At 39.8% G+C, this 23,668-nt stretch overlaps 2 protein-coding genes and 1 pseudogene across 6 annotated transcripts; 2 read left to right on the forward strand and 1 right to left on the reverse strand.

Annotated features, from left to right (window-relative positions):
• LOC102498514 (transcription factor Sp2-like) overlaps positions 1-1,539 on the forward strand; it is a 3,182-nt pseudogene extending 1,643 nt beyond the window's left edge.
• Positions 1,540-4,569: 3,030 nt separating this feature from the next.
• Positions 4,570-23,666, reverse strand: CUNH12orf60 (chromosome unknown C12orf60 homolog). Of its 5 annotated transcripts, XM_006169954.3 has the most exons (4): positions 22,936-23,012; positions 17,535-17,612; positions 15,566-15,633; positions 4,570-5,868 (listed from the first exon to the last, which is right to left on the reverse strand). In XM_006169954.3, the coding sequence occupies exon 4, from the start codon at positions 5,842-5,844 to the stop codon at positions 5,110-5,112; it is 735 nt and encodes a 244-aa protein (XP_006170016.1). In that variant the 5' UTR covers positions 5,845-5,868; positions 15,566-15,633; positions 17,535-17,612; positions 22,936-23,012; the 3' UTR covers positions 4,570-5,109. The 5 variants fall into 5 exon arrangements, with proteins under 5 accessions (XP_006170016.1, XP_006170019.1, XP_027624660.1 ...); XM_006169957.3 differs by lacking the exon at positions 15,566-15,633; XM_027768859.1 differs by lacking the exon at positions 17,535-17,612 and having other exon boundaries at positions 22,936-23,009.
• Positions 20,187-21,119, forward strand: SMCO3 (single-pass membrane protein with coiled-coil domains 3). Its single transcript, XM_027768860.1, has one exon. It carries the CDS (start codon positions 20,189-20,191, stop codon positions 20,864-20,866), a length of 678 nt encoding a protein of 225 aa, XP_027624661.1. The 5' UTR covers positions 20,187-20,188; the 3' UTR covers positions 20,867-21,119.
• Positions 23,667-23,668: the final 2 nt, after the last annotated feature.

Genomic DNA, 23,668 nt, shown 5'->3' on the forward strand with positions numbered 1-23,668 from the left:
TCTCTCGGCGACGACAAAAGCCATTCCCCCTCCCCCACCCAGTCACAAGCCTGTCCCCATCAAGCCAGCTCCTGTCCCAAAGTCGAATTCGACCACCACTCCGGCAACAGCTGTAACCACCTCTAGCACCACCTGCAGCAGCCCTGAGCCCCGTATTCCACATTTGACTACTACCAGCAAAAAGCACTCAGCTGCAATTCTCAGGAAAGTGCCGGCGCTGCCAAAGATCGCTCCCACAGGGAGCTTCACCAGCCTGAATGCAACCCAGCTGGCCGCGGCTGCCCAGGCTACTCAGCCCACCAACATCAGCGGCGGCCAGGTCCAGGGTGTGCCGTCACCATCACGGGTGGTGTGTGTGTGTGTGGGGGGGGTGGGAATGGCAAAGTGACAGCGCAGAACGTTTCAGGGAACAACCCGACCATCAGCGGGCTGAGTTCCACCCAGATCCAGCTGCAGATGGAGCAGGCCCTGGCTGGAGAGACCCAGCAGGTGGAGAAGCGGCGCCACATGGCTTGCGCGTGTCCCAACTGCAAGAATCCGAGAAGAGGTCCGGAGAGCAAGGCAAGAGGCACGTGTGCCACATCCCTGCCTTCCGCAAGACTTTGGGCTAGACGTCCCTGCTGCCGGCCAGCGGCCCTTCCTCTGCCACTGGTTCTTCGGCAGAAAGGGGTGCACCAGGAGGAATGAGCTCAGTGGCATGCCTGCACCCACACAGGGGACAAACACGTCTAATACACCCAGTGTCAGAAGCGCTTCATAAGAAATGACCACCGCACCAAGCATTACAAGACCCACCTGGTCAAGAAGAACTTGTAAGGCAACTGAGGCAGGAGGCCCTGAAAATGCAACCGCTCCCCAATCCATATCCTGCCAGGCTCCCACAGGAAAGGCGCCCCACAGCTGCAATAGGCCCCGCTCAGCCCCTCCCCGGTTCTGTGACTGTGTCCCAACAAAAAGGGTCTCTGCCCGGCTGACTCTCCTCTCCCAAAGTCTCTTGGCTCTGCCCTTCTCCCCACCAGCTCTGGCCCCAGACCGTGGACACTGGCCTGGCCCAAGGAGACATTCTAAACCAGGACGCGTAGGAGCTCTTACTTCAAAGGAAAAACATACATTTCACTCCTTCGCGGAGCAAACGAGCCCCCGACTCCCCGGCCCAACACTGCCAGAGTTGTACCGCCATACCCCTCTCTCCTGCGCCTTTCTGGCCTTACCAGCTGCTGTGGACGACCAGGGACACTGCATCCACGACTGCCGCTGGTACCCACCTCTTGAAAGGCTCCAGGGCCTCCTCCACTTCTCACACCTCGCCCTCCACAACTCTCCTGCAGTGCACTCCAGTTTTCTGTTGAAAAAATGAACAGCCACGGACTCCTCCAAAGCCCTTTTCCATGGAGAACGTTGCCTTACTCTTCTGCAGATGATGAGCGCTGTGTTCTGTGTGCGTTTTACCCTCTCACCACCTGCCCCCACCCCCTCATTCCTCACCTCCCCACACCTGCTTTCAGTCAGGGATTGGGGGCAATGATGAGCACATGAAGTTCTCACCCCAGCAGTTCTTTCCTACATGACACATTTCATCTGTGGATCTAGACACAGATCCTTTCCCACCCTGAGCCTCTTTCCTCTCCCCTCATCTCACAGGGACCAGCCCAAACTCCACCGTGTGCAGTATATATTGTATAATAGATCATTGTGTCTACTACATCTTTAAAAAACATATTGCCTGGTTATTTTTAAAGCTTTTTTTTCTTTTTTGGAGAGATTTTCACTATGGGGCATGTGCGCTTGCCAGACAGAGACATAGAGACAGAAAGCGAGAAATCACCCCCCAGGGGGGATGGTCACACCGCAATCCCTTCTCCTCCATTACATGTAAATTATGAGATGCAAAGAAGTATAAACTATCAAATTTCACAGCTAGAAATGTTCCCCCACTCTTCCCTCAGGTAGTAGTACACAGTTTAGGTGGGGACATGGGGGATTATTTGAGCTGATCTCCAAAACCCCTAGTAACCCTGGTATTAGGCCGAATGGAGTATACTCCATTACGTGTAAATTATGAGATGCAAAGTATAAACTATCAAATTTCACAGCTAGAAATGTTCCCCCACTCTTCCCTCAGGTAGTAGTACACAGTTTAGGTGGGGACATGGGGGATTATTTGAGCTGATCTCCAAAACCCCTAGTAACCCTGGTATTAGGCCGAATGGAGTATAGATGAAGGCAAGTTAACAACTTTCAATTCTGGAAGTCCATGCTTCTTAGATCAAAAAGATTTGGATAAGAAAGAGTAAAGGTGGTAATCAGTTCATCTACTCTCACAGGACTTCTTGAAGGGCCTGTGTCATGATCAAAGAAACTGAATGGGGAATTAGTGACACAAAATCACCTGTCAGTGATCAACTGACATTCTTCATTCATATCATCATTCTTCAAACAGGGATTTTGAGACTAACAGGACTAACAAAGTGCACATCTGTCACCTAACTGCTGTGTTTTCAAAAATACTCTGGACCCATTTAACATTTTATTTTTCTTATAATACAGTGTCCTAACATATGTATCTTATTGTCCTGAAGTTCTCTATTTACTGTTCCTTTATAAAAATGCAGTGCAGGGAAATTTCAGTAGAATTTTATTTTCTTGCGGAATGAGGATTCTTAGACTGAGTAGCCTAATTATCTGAATCAAATTGATTTACACTGAAAAAACTAGTTCTTGATTTGGTAAAATTCAATAGACAGTTATTGAACTAAGTACTTTCAGCTATAACAAGATGTGGTGAGCAGTGGCCATTAATTAAATGGGGGGAGGGGAAGCCATTACAAGTATTAAAGGACTTCCTTTCATTTTCTATAGTAAATAATAATGTGTTTTCTTTGATGAAAGTTTACTTTTCTTCCCCACTATGCTTCATCCTGTTACGCCATACTGGGCTCATGGTCTCAAAGGAGGGATGAAATTAGGTATATCACAGAAACAAGTTTGAATCTACTCTACTTTGTTCTCCAAAATATGAAGAATTTCAGAGAAATAAGATGAACCTAAAACCAAAGTAGCTTTCCCCTCCGAGCCAGTAGGTGGTGTGGTGGTTAAGGCACTGGACTCCCACATGGCCAACCATATTTTAAGCCCAGAGGCTTAAAACTCATGCCAGGTGCTGTGCATATGTACCCAAAATCCCAGGAGGAGAAGGGATTGCAGTGTGGCCAACCTTCCTGTGTGTGTGTGGGGGGGTTATTTCTCACTTTTTCTGTCTCTGCCTCTCCAGCAAGCACACATGTCTATAGCAAAATTTCTCTTAAATTAAATACATAAATAATACAAGTAGCATTTCCCTAATATTGCCATCTGATAGGAAGTATAATAGCAGCAGCATAGGTGGTGAAGGTGGGCAAACTGGAGGCACTCAGGGGTGGGGAAATGTGTGGAAAAAGGCCCTGTGACTGATGGCCTGCCTCACAAGAGCCACTGGTACCTAAATACCACTCACTTTTATTTAAGTGGGCACCACCCATCTCTAATATCAAGGGGTTACTCTAAGCTATTCCCACTGATATCTGGTGAGGACTTCCTTTCAACTATACCAGTCATTCTTGCAGCCAGTTCTCAGAAAGATTGTTGTCCCAAGAATTTTCCTGCTCCTTATCCTGTCCATTTCCATGTGAATCCCTCCAACTGTTGCAACATCCTTCTGTACAATCCTACAACCAAGAGGAGGATGGTGAAACCCTGACACATATAATTCCAGAAAAAGTGAAGAGTCCTGTTTCACTCCTCTCACTCACATATATTTTCTGTTTCGTTTTTTTTTTCTTTTTAAGAAGAGACTAACCAATGAATCAGCTCAAGGTCCACCTCAAAATAAGATGGTTATTAATAGATACTTATGGCCAACAAGCAAGGATTTAACTGTAATGCGATGAGAAAACAGACTGAATGTATCAAAATTCATCCTTTTTCTAGGACCTCTGAGCTCCAGAAATGGCCAAAATTCATTTGCCTCTCTCCACAACATTTTCCAAAGATATTACTGTTTATCCCCATTTTAAATGACAGTGATAATTACAATGATAGCCTTAGTTTGGAGTTGTTATTATTATCTTTTCTTATCTTCAACAAAGTTCCTGTGAAACAGTAATTTCAAGTGCAATGTTTACAATGCATGAGAGTTGAAGACTTCTGGGAAGTACATGGGCTTTCCTAACTCTTCTTCCTATATATAAGCTCATCTCGGGAATCCTACTTCAGCAAGTGAAAAAAAAAAAGCCTTTTTTTGTGAAAAGATTAGACTACCTTCACTTTTCAACCTCTGCTATAACCTAATCACAAGACCACACCAGTAAATAAATGAGAATAAATTATCAGCTGTGGTCTTTTTCATATAAACAAGAAAATTCTATTATTTTTCATTCAATGTTCTTACTTCTGGATAAATCACATCAAAAATAGTGATGGCTAGGGGGGCTGGCAGGTGGCATGGTGGTAAAAGTGCTGGACTCCCACATGGCCGACCGCAGTTCAAGTCCTGGACCTGGTGGCTTCCTTTCTCACTTTCCCTCTCTCTCTTTCTCTGTCTCTCTCTGATCAAACTGGAAAATAATAATAATAATAAATAAATTTAAATAAAATAATAGTTTAAAAAAATAGTGATGGCTCATCACTGTCAAGGCACTAAGTGACAAAAATGCTGTTCACTATGTTTCCCAGGCCGGACAGTCATCACTGACAGATTTTCTAACGGTACTCTTTACATTTACCTGGGCTTCACATTGTACTAACTGGAAATAAGATTGCTAAAAGTGGAAGTTAGCAAGATTATTTTAATCATGCTTTATGATTAAATATTATAAACATTTTCAAATGTACAATAATAGTACCTTTTCCATAACATATTCTTCTTAGTAACTGCCATTTCAAGCAGGCTTTAATTATTTCTTTTTATTTTAATAAAGCGAAACTACAGATCAATGGTTTGCCAGATGACTACACTCTGAACTTACGTTCTAACATACCCTATGTCTAGCATTAAAGGCTCTTACGAAGTATTATTTAAAAGAAAAAAAAAAACATAGGATTTGAATTGCTTTTCACACTTCTGTTGCACCCCTACTTGTCAGTGGTTTTCTTAAACACAGAAACATCAGTTTCCATAGCCTTTATGGTTTTTTGGAGGATCTCTAAGATTGGTTCCATAGTCTTAACGACTTGTTCCAACTGATCTGCTGCAGATGCTATGGGATTCTTGGCATTCTCAGTTTTCAGTGCATCCTGCAACTTTTTCAAGGTGTCTGTTACAGTGGGTTCAGAAGAACCTGGACTCATAGTTTTCTCAGATGTAGTGGCATCTGATCGCTCTTTGGTGTCTTCTCTGTAGAAGTCACTTAATCGAAGATTCATGATTGGGAATTTCATCAAGAGTGAAAGATAGGATTCCAAATTCCCAAGGATATTACCACTATTCAGCACAGAGGCAATGACTGGCATGTGGATATGTTTGAGCACTTCTTTAGCTGAATGCTGCAGTTCCTTTGCATTGGTAATCTTCTCGGCCATAAAGCACGTAGCTGCTGCAACTTTGGAATATAACGGCTCTTTTTGCATTGCGTTGTGCTTTGCTTCCATTTCAGATTGCATCTCCTTAAAAATTTTGAGCATTTGTTCAAAGAAATCCCTAATGTTACTATCATCTTTCATAGCCATCAAGAGGATCTGAGTATTCATATTGCGATTAAACAATTCAGTAAACATGTTTGTGGAGGAAGCAAGATCTCGCATGTGAAAGAAAAATCTTTTGGCCACTTGAACCAGCCTCTCTTTATCCTTTTCTGACTCTGATGACATTTTTCCAACAAAGAAGTTTCAGTCCTACAAAGCAAAGTAGTATTCAAAATGAAAAATAAAATGGATTTGGCAACCATAAAGAGACTTGAAATATAGTCTAAATGTGAGAATAACTCCATCGACTGCAGGATAACTACAAAAGCTTTAAAGTAGGAATAAAGTAAAATAAGATAAAATAATAAAAATATTTTAACACAAATTTAATAAAAATAACATAAAGAGAGTATATTTTGAGACCAGCAGATGGCATAATGGATATGTTGCTGGACTCCCATTTAGTAGACCACAGTTTGAGTCCCAGACCTGGTGGCTTAAACTAACACCAGGTGCATGTGCATGCCTGCCCAAGATCCTAAGAGAAGAATAGAGGAGAAGGGATTGCGGCGTGGCCATCCCCCCTGGGGATGATTTCTTGCTTTCTGCCTCTCTCTCTCTCCCTGTCTTTCTGGCGACCACACGCGCCTGATAGCAAAAACTTCTAAGAACAAAAAAAAAAAGAGTATATTTCTGAATTTATATACCACATATCACATACTGTGCATGCTGAAATATGAAATGATGGTCAAGGACACTACCATCAATAACCACTCAATGTCGTGGAAAAGATTATATAAAGCCTTAAAAATAACATACAGGAGCTCTTGTTCTGGTTAAAATAGAGTAAGCACGCAGCATTCAATCTTTCCTACTGAACACAATTAAAAATCCTGGACAAATAATCTACACAAAAACTTAGAACTGTAAGTCTAGCACATACAACATCAACACATAAATATCGATTGTACTTTTTCGTTGGTTGGTTGGTCGGTTGGTTGTTCTGGCAGAGTGCTAGCAAAGAGATAGAGAGAGAGAAGGAAGAGGGAGAAAGCACCCCCCCCCCCGGTGGAGCAGGATCACGGCAATAACTTTCTCTATTTCTCCATCCTGTTGGGATTTGGGGCATGCCCACACAAGTGCCTGGTGTGTTTTGTCAAGCTGCCAGGGGCTGGGATTCAAATAGCATCATCTGCCATGTGGGGTCCAGCTCCCTTACACACCAGGCCACATGGCTGGCTCAAAATATGAAATGTAATTCTAATCAGTAGAAATCAGCAATAGGAAACTGATAATTTTTTGCGAGTTTAATTTATAATGTATAATACCTTCTCCATGAAATAATTATGTATAAATATGAGAAAACATGTCTCAATTTATATTTTAAGTTCAAAATAATACAAAATTCTAAAGTAAAAAAATGAAACACAAACACAGACATAAATATAAAACCATAAAACCCTTAAAAGAAAATACAGGTATGACACACAACTGCTAAAAAAGGTGACAAAAATAGATTTAACCAAGATTAAAAAATTTTGTTCTGGGACCAGCAGTTAGCATACTGGCTATGTCATTAGACTTCCAGTGACAGGACCACGGTTCGAGTCCTGGACCTGGTGGCTTAAATTCACGCCGGGTGCATGTGTATGCGTACCCAAGATCCCGAGAGGAGACTGGAGGAGAAGGGATTGCAGCGTGACCATCCCCCCTGGGGGGGTGGTTTCTCGCTTTCTGTCTCTCTGTCTTTCTGGCGAGTGCACGCATCCTATAGCAAAAACCTCAAAAAAAAAAAAACAAAAAAACAACAACAACAAAAAAAAACTTTCCTTCTGCAAAGATGTCCTGAAGTGACTATGAAGACAACCCACAGCCTGAGGGAAAATATTAGCAAAACACGCCTATGACAAAAGATATGTATCTAGGAATCTTTGTGGTATTAGAACATGGAGGAGTCCAACCCAGTAGGGCCCCAGGATCTGTGTTGAGCTTTTTACCTTTACCTCTTAGGTCAGGCCAGCACATTGGCAAGGCCGCTGCTGTGTACCCCGCACCCCCGCCCCCCGACCTAGGAATAAGACTTAGGTCGAATTAGCATGTTGGCAAGGCTGCTTGCTATTTGCTCCAGAAAACTGTGGTAGCCTTGCTGGGAAGCAACCCCCCTCTGACTCCCTGATATACTATAAAAAATTACATAGCTCTCTTGAGTATGTGATGAGATTTTCCCATAAGTTCTTCGACCACTCCCCTCAGCCCTGATCACCTACTGTTAATTAAAATGCTTTATCTCTGTGGTCACAATAGAGGGTGGACTGAAGTTCTATCTAGGCAGAAATAATCTTGACCTTTGGAAGGCCCTTCAAGATACATTTAACATAAACTTAAAGATAATCTTTTCTTTACCTAAAATAGGATTAGGCCGAAACTGGCCCAGGACACCCCCACCCTCATGAAGTGAAATAGATAAATATATTAGGATTCCTTAAATCAAGTTTTAGATCCCTATAAAACTATATAAGTATCATTCTTTATTAAGATCCATAAGAACTAATATCTATACTTGAGATTTTCTTTTCTCAGCACCATTCCTGGTAATCACAAGATGGCTGCTGCGCTGCATCAGCTGATAATCATCTCTGCTTGCTGGAGTCACTTTCCTGAAACTGCATTCCATGAAGACCCACCTACATCAAACGAACAATTGCAGAACTGCACTAGACCCACCCTTAATCCAACCCTAAATAGAATCTATGTTCTCTATTGTTACACTTTATGAACTGATCATTGAAACATGTAGCCCCTCTCCCATAGCCCCTCTCCCGTTTACTTGCATGTATCACATTTTCAATAAAAACGCACGATGATTCCTAGCAGTTGTCACTCTTCAGAGAGCGATCTCTGAGGGGTGTCCAGTTAAGGACGTGCATGAAAAAGGCACCGAGGCCTTTGTCTTCTGTTCACCTGCACCGCCTCTGACGAGTCAACCCACCCCTGCTGAGGCTGGACCCTGGCAAGAATATTGTGGTAGAAACAAACTTACACAAGTAACAGAATTGTATTAACTTAATACATACACAAATGAGTACAAGTAAATCCAAAACAGACTGGTGGATTATAATAAATATTCTGAATGTGATATCATACCACATATTCGCAAGATGTGATCACTAGGGAAAGCTGAGAAAAGTAGACAAGGAATTGTTGTAACTACTCTTAAAAGGTATGTGAAAAGTTGGTTTGGGAAAATTAAGACATGATGGAGAAGATCATCCTCATGCTAGGCACATGTGCGTGCGTGCCCAAGATCCAGAGAGAATGGAGGAGAAGGGATTGTGGCATGGCCATGCCCCCGGGGGGTGATTTCTCACTTTCTGTCTCTCTCTGTCATTCTGGCAAGTGCACGCACCCTATAGCAAAAACCCCTCAAAACAAAATAAAACAAAACAAAAAAATCATGCTGGGTTCATGTGTATGCATACCCAAAATCCCAAATGGAGGAGGAAAGGAGAAGAGATCGTTACATCACCATTCCCTTGGGGGTTGCTTTCTTACTTTCTCATCTCCCCGCCCCTCGCCCCTACAAGACCACATGCCCTCCAACAAAGTTTTTTTAAAAGGATAAAAAATTTAAAAAGGAGGCTAAAGATTTAAAATTGGTTGGTTTTAGGTATTTTTTTAATGCAATATTCATAATTACTGGTGAGCTGTTGAAACTATTACAAGGGGACTTCACAACATTTGTGAAACAATGGAATTAAACCCCAAGTTTATTTTGGTGCAAAACAATTTGGATATCTATGCATAGTATTTTTGAGTAGAGCTTTTTATGAAAATGAATTAGCGAGTTTAGAATGAAAGGGAAAACAAAATACTCTGATTTTGGAGGAACCATTCATTTTTCACTCATTCACCACCACATTCAATCTAACAGTCAAACTTGCCAAACCAACCTTCTCCTGCCGTCACCCAGACTACAAGCCCTATTCTAAGAAAATTTATCTCTTGCTTAAGGTTCTGAAGTCCTACTAAATCAAGACCATTGATGTGATGCCAATATTGACTCAGTCAAGAAAGATTTAAGAAGTTTGAGTTCATTATCTAGGGGGCTTCGAATAAAGTCGGTATTGCTTCTAGTTTTTACAAACAATTTCACCAAGAACCAGATGGAGGGAGAGGGAGAAAGCACAATTTTATAAAAAAAAAAAAAAAAAAAGACTAGTACAATGTGTCAAGCTCCTTTGTGCTGCTACTATTCATACCTCAATTATGGCAACTCCATTAGGCTATGATGTGGTAAGAAAGAGGTGGTTATGTAAGGAGGAAACTTAACAAGAGAGGAAACAGAAGAGAATCCCTAGAACAAGTGGATTTAGAAGTACTCCTCAACTATATTCTCTTCAGAAACAAAATACAACTACTAGGTTCAAAGTCCAGTGGCTTGAAACACACATTGGACACGTGTGTGTGTGTGTGTGTGTGTGTGTGTGTGTGTGTACCCCCCAAATCCTGACAGGATGGAGAAATGGAGAATGGACTACAGCATGACCACGTCCCATTGGGGATGCTTTCTTTCTCTTCCTCTCTGTTCGTCTCTGATGAGTACATCCTCCTTCAGGCAAATTAAAAACAAAACAAAACAAAATAAAACAAAAAAGTAAGTTTATATTAATATAGGAAATGAAATAATTCTAAGAACTGAGCCATTCAGAAATAGCCTATAAACCAGACAGGCAGAGGGACCCAGCAGAGACTAGCAAAGGCTGAAAGTCATCACATTCCACCAGAAAAACCCAGATGACACCAGATGAAAAGGCACTTCAACAATACCCCTAACCAACTGCAGGGACTGCAGAACGCAGACACACAGCACGGTAAGCAATACAGACATTTCTATTAATACTGGCATAATACTGTTTCTCTATATTTTATAAAGGGAATTTGAAATCACTTATCAGTCTTGAATCCTAGACACAAATAAAAAGTAATAAAATGGCTTTATTATAAGAGGAGTTTATAGCATGTTCTTTGTGATTATTTCTCTAAAAATCCTAAAGAAGGAAGAAATTAACAGCTTCAAAGACTGATTAAGTCAAAGGAGGAAAAACAGTAGAGCATCAGTTTCAGAAAGGATTACAAGCGAAATGGCAACTGTGTGAATGTACTGCTTCTGTGACGGTAGCATTTCTTTGTATGGGTTGTAAACATTATTAGATAGTTATCTATCTGTCTAAGAATATGGAGTCTAGGAACAGTTCATGTGCAATACTTATACTCTTCTGTAAGTTATATTTAAGTATTACTGGGCATTTGCTGTTATTTTAAGAGCAAGAAATATTATCTATTTTATTTTTTCCCAAATACCTCAGGGCATATAACAGAAGCTTCACAAATGAGTATTGATAAATACTGATGGATGATTTTGATATTCTACGTTCTAACCAGAAATATTCTTTAAAAGAATTCATATTATATTAGAAAGTGTTATCATATTCTGATCCATTTTTTTCTTTTTGCTGTTGTTTTCTTAATTAAAGGCCATGATTTTGATTGATAAAGAAGGCTCACAACTAGTTATTTTCTCCAGAAAGGCTTCTAACTTTTCCTATCCCTCTTTCCACATTCCCAAATAAGCAAAATATGCATGATAGGAGGACCCAGTTTGGACAGTAAGAAAAAGTGACAGCAGGTAGAAATGTAAAACTTTTAGAGTACTAATGAATAACATCAGACACTCGAACAGAGTTGTGTTTTCTTTCTTTTTTGATTGTTATTATGGAAAAGGTTCAAACATACACAGAAGTGACAACAATAATATAATAAACCCTGATGCATCTATAATGCAGCTTTAAAAATGATCAAAACAAAATCAACCTTATTTCCCCCATTATGCTTCCCTACGTTCCCTTCCAAATTACTTGGAAGCAAATTTCAGATCATACATCGTTAGTGATTTCCATATTTCAAAAAAATCAAAAACTCTTCCTTTTTAAATGTAACCTTATATTTTCCAAATCAACAATATTAAACAGGAACAGCTTTGACTTTGATACAGACCTGAGTGTCGTGATGTAAAAGTTTATTAGGGGGTCAGTTCCCAGCATGGTGGTTGAGGCAGCTGGATTCCACAGGCTGATCATGCAATTTGAGTCCCAGACCAGGTAGCTGGAAAACCACACCAGCTGTGTGTGTATGCATACCCAAAAATCCTGAGAAGAAAACTGGAGAGGGGATTGTAGTATAACCATTCCGCATGGGGGGGGGGGGCTTTCTTGTTGGCCTCCCTCTGTAAAATGCACACATCCTCTAGCAAATTAAAAAGAAAAAAATTGGTTTTGGTGGCAGTGTAAAGCTTTTGGAATGCAATTTGCAATACATATAAAAAGTAATAAAAATATAATTGCCATTAATTATGTGATTGTTTTAACTCTTTAAACAAACGATTAATCATCCAGATGATGGAGGAAAAAGCTACGTGTATCAAAATACTCATTAGATTACTATAGGTGACAGTGAAACAACTAGGGATTTTTAAAAATATGGTAAAGATATGGAATAGTATATGTAACCTATGATAATAAGTTATATTTTAAGAGCCTATACAATCAGTTATTACATTAAATGTTTATAAAACTAGAGATGAGGAAAACGTTCAAATGAATTAATAAAAGATGAATTTTATTTAAACTATTATTTAAACTTTGCAAAGATACTTATGCATGTAAATAAATTTTGGAAAGGAATAACAAAAAATAGTTAAGATTATGGGTTTACAGGAGTTTTTCCTTCTCTATTTTAAAAAGTTTATATATTAGTGCTAATGATTATATTTGGAAATACTTAGCTCAATCAAACCTTTCACTTTCAATTTCCTCATGTTATATTTCTGTCAAAGCACACATCACATGTCACTTGCTCAATAAAGCTTTCTCTAATGAAAAGAGAGAAGGAAGGTGAGAAAGTAACCCCCTAATGGGAGTGCTTACATCACAGTCCCTTCTCTTTTACCTTTCCCTTCTTTCGGGATTTTGGACACACACATATATATGCCCAGAGTGTTTTTCAAGCTGCTGGGTCTGGGACTCAAACCACCCACGTTAAGTGTCACAACACTGGCTAGCCCACTCTCTTTAAATTTCTATAGTACTTACCACTCAATATACTTCTGTTAGTCACAAAAATATCCTAAAAGTTGTATTTGACTTTAATTTTCTAGGAAAGGAACCAACTTAAAAATTGAAAACATATTGATTGTTACTAAATAAACCTTAACTTTTACATACAATCATTAATATTATGCTCTTTAATTTTGAATCTTTCTCAATTCAACAAAATTGACAAGATTAGGTCCAAATAAGCACCTATCTCAATCTAACCTGTTTCCACAGTTTAATTTCCTAAGGCCAGTTGACCACCAGTATAATAAGCATTTCCAGATGTTTCCTTGTCATTTTTATGAAATCACAATTAACAGGCTTTAAAAGTTTGATTTAGTAACAGAACTCTCTCATGAAATAAGATTCTGCCCACCTAGAACCCAAATGTGGAGAACAAAAGAAAGCACAGCTGTTTCAGCAAGAGCCCTAGAGAAAAGAGTCCCAGAGACCAAGAGCTCCGCCTGCTGGCCAGAATTTCACCAGGCCCTTCAAGGGCTCTTCAGAACCTATTTCATGGACCACCACAATAAAATACTCAAATAGCAGCATAAACTCCATACAGAAGTGTATGTAACCCCTCAGAAATTTGGAAATACTTAGCTCAATCAAACCTTTCACTTTCAATTTCCTCATGTTATATATCTGTCAAAGCACACATCACATGTCACTTTCTCAATAAAGCTTTCTCTAATGGAAAGAGAGAAGGAAGGTGAGAAAGTAACCCCCTAATGGGAATGCTTACATCACAGTCCCTTTTTCACTGGCAGGAAACACCATCATGTGATAACTCAAGTGACGTAAACGTTCAAATTTGCCATATGAAGGTGTAGTTCATCAGAGCTAGATTAAAACCATTTAGGTACTTACTGTTATCTTTAAAAAGTCACCAAGTCATCACTGATAATGTACAAAGATGGGAGGGGTGCTGAGGATGGATGAGTACATGGCCCAGAATTCCTCTCAGGAAAAATACTATGTCTTATTAGTAAGACATCACTTGTAGTGGGCCAGCAGGTAGGAGGTTAAGGTGCTGGATCCACAAGGCTGCCTTCACAGTTCAAGTCCCAGACTTGGTGGCTTGAGGATCATGCGTGGCTTGTGTGCATGCATATCCAAAATCCCAGACAGAGAAAGTTGGAGAAGGGATTGTGGTGTGGCCATTCTCCTCTGGAGGATGATTTCTCACATTCTCTCTCTGTCTCTCTCTCTGTCTCTGTCTCTCTCTCTCTCTCTCATGAGCATACTTGCCCTACAGCAAAAAATAAATAAATAAATAAAGACATCACTGTAGCTCCCCTGAGTAACCACTGTCATCTTTAAGAAGAGTGACTCCAATTAATTGGAGGGCTTTACTTTGCTGAATGGAGAATAATCAATTCAGGAGTCAGAAGTACAGGAGACCCTGCAATTTGCCAACTACAGTTCATCTTGTGGTATTTAATCTCTCCTTAGTCATCAAGAATGTACCTTAAGAGGATGAATCTGAAAAAACACAAATTGTGAACCTTTCCTGGATGACCAAATGTCTCCAGATGACCACAGCATCAAAATATGTGAAAGTGGGACCAGCAGATGGCATAAGGGTAACATCACTGGACTCCCACATAGTCGACTCTAGTTCAAGTCCTGGACATGGCAGCTTAAAAACTCATAGCAGGCGCATGTGCGTGCATGCCCAAAATCCCAAGAGGAGAATGGAGAAGGGATTGCAGTGTGGCTATCCTCTCCCCCCGGGGGGGGGAGGTGATTTCTCACTGTCTGTCTCTCTGGCGAGTACATACACCCTATAGCAAAAATCCCTCTTAAAAAAAAAAAAATATATATATATATAAAAGCATAGTTTGTTTCAATTTTGAATTTGCACAGTTAAAATATCAATTACAGGGGTCAGCGTGTGGTGCAGTGGTTATGGTGCTGGACTCTCACATGGCTGACCACAGGTGAGTCCCGGACCTAAGGGCTTGCTTTCTCACACTCTCTCTCTGGTGAGCACATGTACCCTATAGGAAATTTAACAATAATAATAAATAAAATTAAGTAATTATTTTTTAAAATATATAAACTACACCTATAATCTTGTATGGATGGCATATTACTTTCGACCTGACATTATAGTTATGTCTTCATTTCCCCAAGAGATTAGAAATTAAAAGCAGGGACCATACTATGTATTTTTCATCTTTGTATGCTCTACAGAGCCTAGCAGACTGCCTCATACATAGTACTAGGAAATCCTGGATCATTGGAACACTCATGATGCAGTTTTGCATAGAACATAGAAAAATACATCAGGGGGACCAGCAGTTACCATAATGACTATGTCGCTGAACTCCCATGTAGTCAACCATGGGTAGAGTCGTGGACCTGGTGGCTTAAACGCACGCTGGGCACGTGTGCGTGCGTGCCCAAAATCCCAAGAGGAGAATGGAGAAGGGATTGTGGCGTGGCCATCCCCCCCTGGGGGGGGGTGATTTCTCGCTTTCTGTGTCTCTGTCTCTGTCTTTCTGGCGAGCACACGTGCCCTATAGCAAAAAAATAAAAAATAAAAATACATGAGGGCTTTTCCAAGGACTCAATACTTAGAGAATTAGTAAACTGTTTTCTTCACCAGGCTCTTCAAACTTGGCCTGTCCAAAACATAATTCGATGGTTTCAACTTCAATTCCTCCTTCTGTTCCTAGTTCCCTAGCACTTCTTATTTCAGAGATGGAAATAGCAAGGACCTTTAATCAGTACTGAAAGCTCAAACATACCTGAGCAGGTAAGGTGACAGGCCTGCTGAAGATCTATTTGCATGAAGAACCTTTCCCACTCTCCACCTCTAGGAAAAAAGAACTAGGGAGGTAAGATTGACACCGAAAAAACAGAAGTCTTTATTCACTAAAAATGAAAACTGGTTCTGAGACCATCATGATGTCCCTCAGATTTGTCACTGAAACAAAATTATGGGTTGACATCCATATCCTAAGAAGAGTATAGTGAGTACAAAGAGAGGGATTGAGTACTGAAAAGGGGATGAAAAAATAATCTATAGTTGAAATATGTCACGTCTCTCTCTTTTAATTTTGCTATAGGACATGTATGCTTGCTGATCAGAGATAGAAAGTGAGAAAGCACTCCCCCAGGGGGGATGGCCACACAGTAATCCCATCTCCTCCATTCTTCTCTTGGGATTTTGGGGGCATGCACACACGTATCCAACAGGTTTTTCAAGCAGCTGGGTCCAGGATTCAAACCACACAGAGGGTCCTGTGGGAACCAGCTATCTTAATGAGCACATCACCAGTTGGCCTGCAGTATCTTTGAGTCCAGGTAAGACTTAAACTTTCCCAGTTTATTTGCTAGCATTTATTTTTTCATTGTCTATTGAGAGTTACTTGTTCATTTAGTTGTTATTACACTATTACTGTTTTTCTTAAAAATTAAGACTTTCTTTTCCTTGCATTTTTTTTTTCCAGCTCGCTTTCATTTCTCTTTATATGGTCATCTTTGTTAGTCAAATTTTTCCATATGATTTTTTTTTCTACTCATTTTAGGCTTATAAAGCTCTAATCCATAGACATTTTTTTTTCTTTTTTTGGAGAGGATTTTGCTATAAGGCACATGCACTCGCCAGACAGACAGAGAGAGACAAAGAGACAGAAAGCAAGAAATCGCCCCCCAGGGGGGATGGTCACACCGCAATCCCTTCTCCTCTGTTCTCCTCTCGGGATCTTGGGCACGAACGCACACGCGCCCAGTGTGAATTTAAGCCACCGGGTCCGGGATGTGAACCATGGTCAACTACGTGGTAGTCCAGCGACATAGCCATTACGCTAACTGCTGGTCCCTAATCCATAGACATTTGAAAATTATCCATTTTCTTCTAGTTATTTTTATCAGTGGATTATATACCAATAACATTTTATCAACATTTAACTCCAAAGATTAGTCCACAGTGCCAGAAGCATTTATGGAATAATAACTTCTATTGGTTTTAGAGTCTATATTTATTCTGTATAAAACAGATACAAGGGTCTGCTTTGAGCACTATTTTGTTCCATGAATGCATCACTCTTGGCACTTGTACAATACCATCTAATATTGTATTTTTAGAGTGCTTTTAATATGGGGAGAGGAGAATCTCATCATTACTTTTCCTCAAAAAATTAGTTTTACCTATTCATTTTTCAGATATTTCATGATTTAAAATAATATATATTTTTAGGGGCCAGCATGTGGCATCGTGGTTAAGAGCACTGGACTCCCACATGGCTAACCACAGTTCAAGTCCTGAACCAAGAGGCTTGCTTTTTTACACTCCCCCTTCCTCCTCTCTCTCTCACTCACTGTCTGTCTCTGGTCAAAGTAAAATAAATAAAGATAAATAAAATAATTCTTTTTTAAAAGTTTTAAAAATATTTTTTTAAGTTTATTTATTCCATGAGTGAGAAAGACAGAGATACAGCATCCCCCAGGGTCTTGGTACTATGATCCACTTCCTCACCCTCAGCCTTCTGAATCATGATTAATTGTGAAGTTGTGATAAAACTATGAGTTAGTTGAGGAAAAAGAACTGACCACATGGAAGTATTCAGCCTCCCATTCAGGAATGTTCATATCTTCATTTATCTAGTAGATAGAACCATAAATCTTTTCTGAAAACTATGCATTCATCTAAAGGCATATGGGTAGCTGTTGTAGATATTTTCCAGTTTTCAGGGTAAGAAAAACTCCTCTCACCTAAATCTGAATAGGGATGTTTGTGACTGTTTTTTGAATTTGAAGTCAGAAACTGGAATTATCATTTCATCGTAAGATCTGAAAACCAGGAAAGGAAAAAAAAAATGTTTAATGGAAAATTCCTAGAAGAAAAAAGAGAAATAGAAAGTCGAAATCTGTGCTTATCAATCTGCAACTTACAACCCATGGTGAGTTTGGGAAATATTTAACAGACCTTCAACAGACAACTGTTTTTAGTAAAATTGAATTAGAACATTTTCTAAGCACTGTTTTGTGGAAATTTACATCTACTGTGTATTTATATGTGTGTGTGTGTGTGTGTGTGTACTGAATCTGAACCAGGATAAAAGTGAATCCCATTCTACCAGGGAGGTTATAGTGCATTTTTTAAGCCTAACCACATAAATGGTTATTTATATTTCTAATTCATTTTACAAAAATGTTCCTCTTTCCGTTTCCAAATTAGATCTTTATAATTTGGTGGATAGGGGATTTTCATGTTTACTTTCTTAACAGAAAATCATCATCATTCCTTCCACCCATGGTTCTGAGGTTGCTTATATGCAAAGAACCCTGGTGTTAAGAGATAGAACCCAAATGAATAAGGATGTTGTTTACCAAAAAAAAAGACTATGCACTAGATTTCACATGGATACACCGAGTTGTCATAAAAGTCATGACACATTTTTTGTATTTGTATGCAAAAATGTATCATGACTTACCCAATGACCCGACAGAGGATTCCATTTTCTTTAATTTCTCCCCCAAGAGTTTAATAGAAAATAAAAGTGTCGGGAACCAGCAGTTAGCGTAATGGCTATGTCGCCGGACTCCCACGTAGTCGACCGCGGTTCACGTCCCGGACCTGGTGGCTTAAAACACACCGGGAGCATGTGCGTGCATGCCCAAGATCCCGAGAGGAGAATGGAGGAGAAGGGATTGCAGCGTGACCATCCCCCCTGGGGGGTGATTTCTCGCTTTCTGTCTCTCTGTCTATCTCTGTTTGTCTGGCAAGCACACGCGCCCTATAGCGAAAGAAACCCTCTTAAAAAAAAAAAAAAAAGAAAGAAAGAAAGAAAGAAAAGAAAAGAAAAGTGCCAGGGCGAGCTGGCATGGCGGTTGAGGCCGCTGGATCCTCTATGGCCAATTGGCCAATTGCGTGGTTCAAGTCCAGGACCCAGCAGCTTGAGATACGCTGGGCATGTGAAGTGTGCACACCCAAAATCCCAACAGGAAAGAGATGGAGAAGGGATTGTGGAGGGGCCATTCCCCATGGGGGCTACTTTCTCTTCTGCCTCTCACCGGTAAATGCACACGCCCTTTAGCAATTAAAAAAAAATAATAAATTTAAAAAGAAAAGTGCCAGGCACTTACGGGGCTTATTCAAGGTATGCATATTAATTAACATAGTTTTTTTAAAAATAATTATTTATTTTATGTATTCATTCATTTATTATTATTATTATTTTTTGTTTGACCAGAGAGAGACAGAGGGTGAGACTGAGAGAGAGAGGAGGTGAGAAAGCAAGCCACCAGATTCAGGACTCAAACCCTGGTCGGCCATATGGGAGTGTCCAGCGCCTTAACCACCACACCACCTGCTGGTCCCAATTAACATAGTTTTTAGTGGGCTCAAACTTAAGGCTTTTTGCCCAAATAAACTCCAAAGAGTATGCCTGTTTTTCTCTAAATAGTGCTGTGAGCCAAGAACAACACAAGAGTCCCCTATCAGGTTTATGTTATTCATTTTATGGCATACTCTTATACTTATTGTTTAATACTTTTGTCAAATGACATTACCTTCTTTCTGATACTAATCCTGGCTTATCTCAGTAATGGCAAAATGCAACATAAAGCATTCTAAATAATTTCATTTACAAGCTTTGTTAATGGAGAATCAATTGTACTGTCCCCTGAATGATGCCCACCTTCTCACATGACATTTTAATCCGGAAAGTCTTGAATATGTACTCTGATCACAAGGAATTATTTTCAAGATTCTTATGTTATATGTGTGTTGCCTTTGGATTTCCCTTAATTTAGAAAACAAGTAATTTGTCGGCAAAAAGATATAGTTTGAGTATTTTGAATTATGGTAACCAAATATATAAGTGTAAAATTTTATTTTAAAGTCTTGTAAACTCAAAGGTCTTTAAAAGCCATCTGGCTCTGACCACTAATTCTCAAATACTAAATAAATCAATCTGGTAGGTGTATTTAATGTGGTTAGTAGTGAAACAGCACTAGTAATCATAAGGTAACCCTTTCAAATTGAGGTCTATTTTAAATAAAACTTATTAAATGCTGCCTAGAAATAATCATGTTTATTAATCAATAATCAGATGCTTGATAAACATGACTATTTCCTATCTAGGATTTCCAACTGGTACAAAATCTAATGCCTTAATTTATGCACCAACAGGCTGCATTCTATTACCCATATTTTCCATACACTGACATCAAGTTTTATATAAACATTTGTTTCAAAGAGCCTATTGAGTTTTTTGAAGAATTCCTTAGGTAACATATTGCTATTAATAATTTGTTATGCATGAAGTAAAAGATTTCCCTGTCAGATTTTCTAGACAGCAAATAAGTTTCAAGACGTTTAGTGAAGACTTACTATTTTATTTTTCAGAGATTCTACTTTAAATATGGCTCAGAGTGACTTCCTCTACCCAGATAACCCAAGGAGGCGGCAGGAAGTAAATCGTCTTCACCAGCAGCTCCTTGATTGCTTATCTGACAGCTTCCACGCTACTAATAAGCTGATAGGGGTTCTAAATATGCACTTGGGGTGCAAGCTGGCCTCCATTGAGATGAAAAGAGATGGAACCATCAAAGAAAACTGTGATATCATCATCCAAGCCATAATGAAAATCCAAATGGAATTGCAAAAGGTTGATGAAGCATTAAAAGAGAAACTAGAGCCAACCCTTTATAGAAAACTTCAGGATATAAAGGAAAAGGAAACAGAGAAAATTGCAATTGTGCAAAAGGTCATTTCAGTCATCCTGGGAGAAGCTACATCTGCAGCCAGTGCAGTGGCTGTGAAACTCGTGGGCTCCAATGTCACCACTGGCATAATTAACAAGTTGGTCACTGTGTTAGCTCAAATCGGTGCTTCTCTACTTGGAAGTATTGGAATTGCAGTTCTAGGCCTTGGCATAGATATGATCTTCCGTGCCATCCTGGGGGCAGTGGAGAAAACACAGCTTCAAGCAGCCATCAAAAGTTACGAGAAGCATCTGGTGGAGTTCAAGTCAGCCTCAGAGAAATATCATCATGCCATTACTGAGGTCACCAACACAGTAAAACGCCAGATGAAATGAACAGTCATTTTATTTGTCACTAAAATATACTTCTGCTTCCCTCTCAACAAGTGCTTGCCTCTTTGATTAGGTTCATTTCTATAAGCTTTACATATGGCCTTAAGTAGAGTACACAATTTTAAAAGAACCGAAGATGCTAGAAATGGTTATATTTTTTAAGTTTTCTGCATTTGCCTGCCACAAAGACAGTGCGAGTGAAAATGAGAAATCACCCCCATGGGTGGATGGCCACACCCCAATACCTTCTCCTCCACTCTCCTCCTAGGATTTTGGGTATGCATGTGTAAGTACCTGGCATGACTGTCAAGCCACCAGGTTCAGGTCTTAAATTGAAGTCAGCCATGTGGGAGTCCAGCACCTTAACCTCCATGCCACCTGCTGGCCCCATGTCTGAAATTTTTTATCAGCAATGAATAACCAGGTCAGTTGGTGCTAGACCCTGTGAGGTAAAAGATTATTCTCCAGGATATGCTCTCATCCTGCTTTTCTAGATCACTTTTTGGGTAAGTGCTATTATAAAACAGCAGGTACAAGAGCTACCCTTTCCTTTTCTAACTGCCAGTCAAATATCTTAAAATCTACATTGAATGCAAGGACCAGACACAAACCCTCAGCCTTCAAATGGAATAGAAATACTGCCACACTTTTAACCATCAGATCATATCTAATTTTCTATAAACTGGAAGAGACTAAAAAATTGTAACCATTTGCTTCAATAATGACGGTAGGAAATGGACCTGTAAACACCTACTAACTCAAGTAATCTGGATGGATTAAAAAAAAATAAAACTAAAAGAACGAAGGTTCTGTTTCTATAACTGCAATCAACTCTGGCCAACTATGATTAAATATCATTCAAGTGAATGTTTGAACAGTCTGGAACATTTAAAACAAACAAGCAAATACCAGCTACAACATTCACTAACTGCATTTAGGATATAGAGAGGAAGGAAGTCACTACTCTTTTAAGACTGTCATTTAAAGGAAAGTCATAATTTCTTACAAGTTTTCAAAGAAAATATGAGCAGAAAGAAGGCAGGTGCCTTTTGCTGCATGAAACATTAGGCAGCTATTTCACTATCCAATTTCAAAAAAATACTAGAGACCTGAATGGTTCAGCTAAAACAATGCAAATGGAAGTGGTTTTCTAATTCCTTATTTTCATTAAGTCTTTTATGGTCTACTTATAAAATTATTAATATGTTATGATGCAATAATGTACTTGTGACTACTGATTCTTGCATGTAAATACAAGAAAATGTCTTGAAACAAACAATACTCAGCATTTTTCCTCAAAAATTTTTAATAGCTAGGTGAAAACTGACTAGACTCTAATTTTCACTGTTTCCTCTCCTTTGTTGCTTTTAAAAATTAGTTAAAACATTACAATTTACTTGTCAAAATTTATTTATTTATTGCTTACTACCTGGTTCATACATAAGCTTTTTCTTTTTTTTTTTTTTTTTGCGAGGTTTTTTGGTAAAGGGCGCATGCACTCGCTGGAAAGGCAGAGCCAAGAGAGACAGAAAGCGAGAAACCATCTCTCAAAGAGGATGGTCACACCACAATCCCTTCTCCATTCTCCTCTCGGGATCCTGGGCACGCATGCGTACACACAGATACACAGACAGACAGACAGACAGACACACACACACACACACACACACACACGCCCTCCTCCGCCTCCCCATCCCTGGGTGCTATTAAGCAGGGTGGGGGCATGTCCGGGATTCGAACCTCTATGGACTACTTGGGAGTCCGGTGACAAAACCGTTACGCCATCTGCTGGTCCCTACACATAAGCTTTAACCTACAAGATAGTGTTACTGTTCTGAGACTCAGAGTCTAAAATCAAATCAAGAATTTACTAAGAAGGGTTAGTTTAGGTACGGGATCAACCTTACACTGCTAAGGACATATGAAAATATTCTGCTAAAAATTACGTACTTCCACCAATACTTCAAAATCTTCTGGCCTATGCTAGCTCACTTTCCTAGAAGTGATACTCAATATCCGAAATAACCAAGTGTGTCCTTCAGGAGTAGAATTTTTGAAATGTTTAAACTTACCATTAAAGAGAAAATGGGAGGAGTCTTAGAGAAAGAGCAGATAGAAGGATAGGAGGGACAGAAAAGATTAAAAGTCCTTATGAATAGTGACGTCACAGAGAATTTTTGGCTGACGTAAAAGACCAGCCTGGAACGGAAGCAATACATATCAACCTCGCCACTTGTGTATCTAAAACTACGTATCCCCACATTTCCTTTTCGATATGCTATTTCTTGTATATAGTAACTTAGGACTCTGATTCGGGCACGGGTTATTCGTTCAGGCCTACAAAAGCTGTGTGTCTATCAGCCACAATCGAATTTCCAGAGGCACCAGGCTTCCACATGGGATAACCTGATGCTTGCAAAGCGAATTAAACTCAGCAGTGTTATTCAAAGATTCGTTTTCAAATGGCAACAGTCCCAAAGGATTGGGCCTGCTTACATCACACGTGAAAATCCAAAAACTAACATAATTACAGGGCAGCAACAAAGCTAATTAAACACCTCTTAGTCTTCCTAAAGTACCGCTCAATGGGCGAAGCTCCCGGAAATTAAGTCAGAATGTCTCCCGCACAAGAGGCCGGGCAGTCAGCCAGTCAGATAGCCGCCTCCTTTCTCTTAATCCAATTGGGTTAGATAACTGTCAATCGACCGGGAGTTTTCGTACTGAGGAATGAGGCGGGCTCTTAGCCGACAGCAAAGAGATAGCCAATCAGATACTGTATTCGAGCGGAAACGACTGTGGTCCCGC

Source organism: Tupaia chinensis, unplaced genomic scaffold (genome assembly GCF_000334495.1).
Source record: "Tupaia chinensis unplaced genomic scaffold, TupChi_1.0 Scaffold147869_1, whole genome shotgun sequence".
Taxonomy (NCBI): domain Eukaryota; kingdom Metazoa; phylum Chordata; class Mammalia; order Scandentia; family Tupaiidae; genus Tupaia; species Tupaia belangeri.

Excerpts from the sequence above, each read along its gene's own strand:
- CUNH12orf60 (XM_006169959.3), bottom strand. The coding sequence starts at position 5,844 with ATGTCATCAGAGTCAGAAAAGGATAAAGAGAGGCTGGTTCAAGTGGCC.
- SMCO3 (XM_027768860.1), top strand. The coding sequence starts at position 20,189 with ATGGCTCAGAGTGACTTCCTCTACCCAGATAACCCAAGGAGGCGGCAG.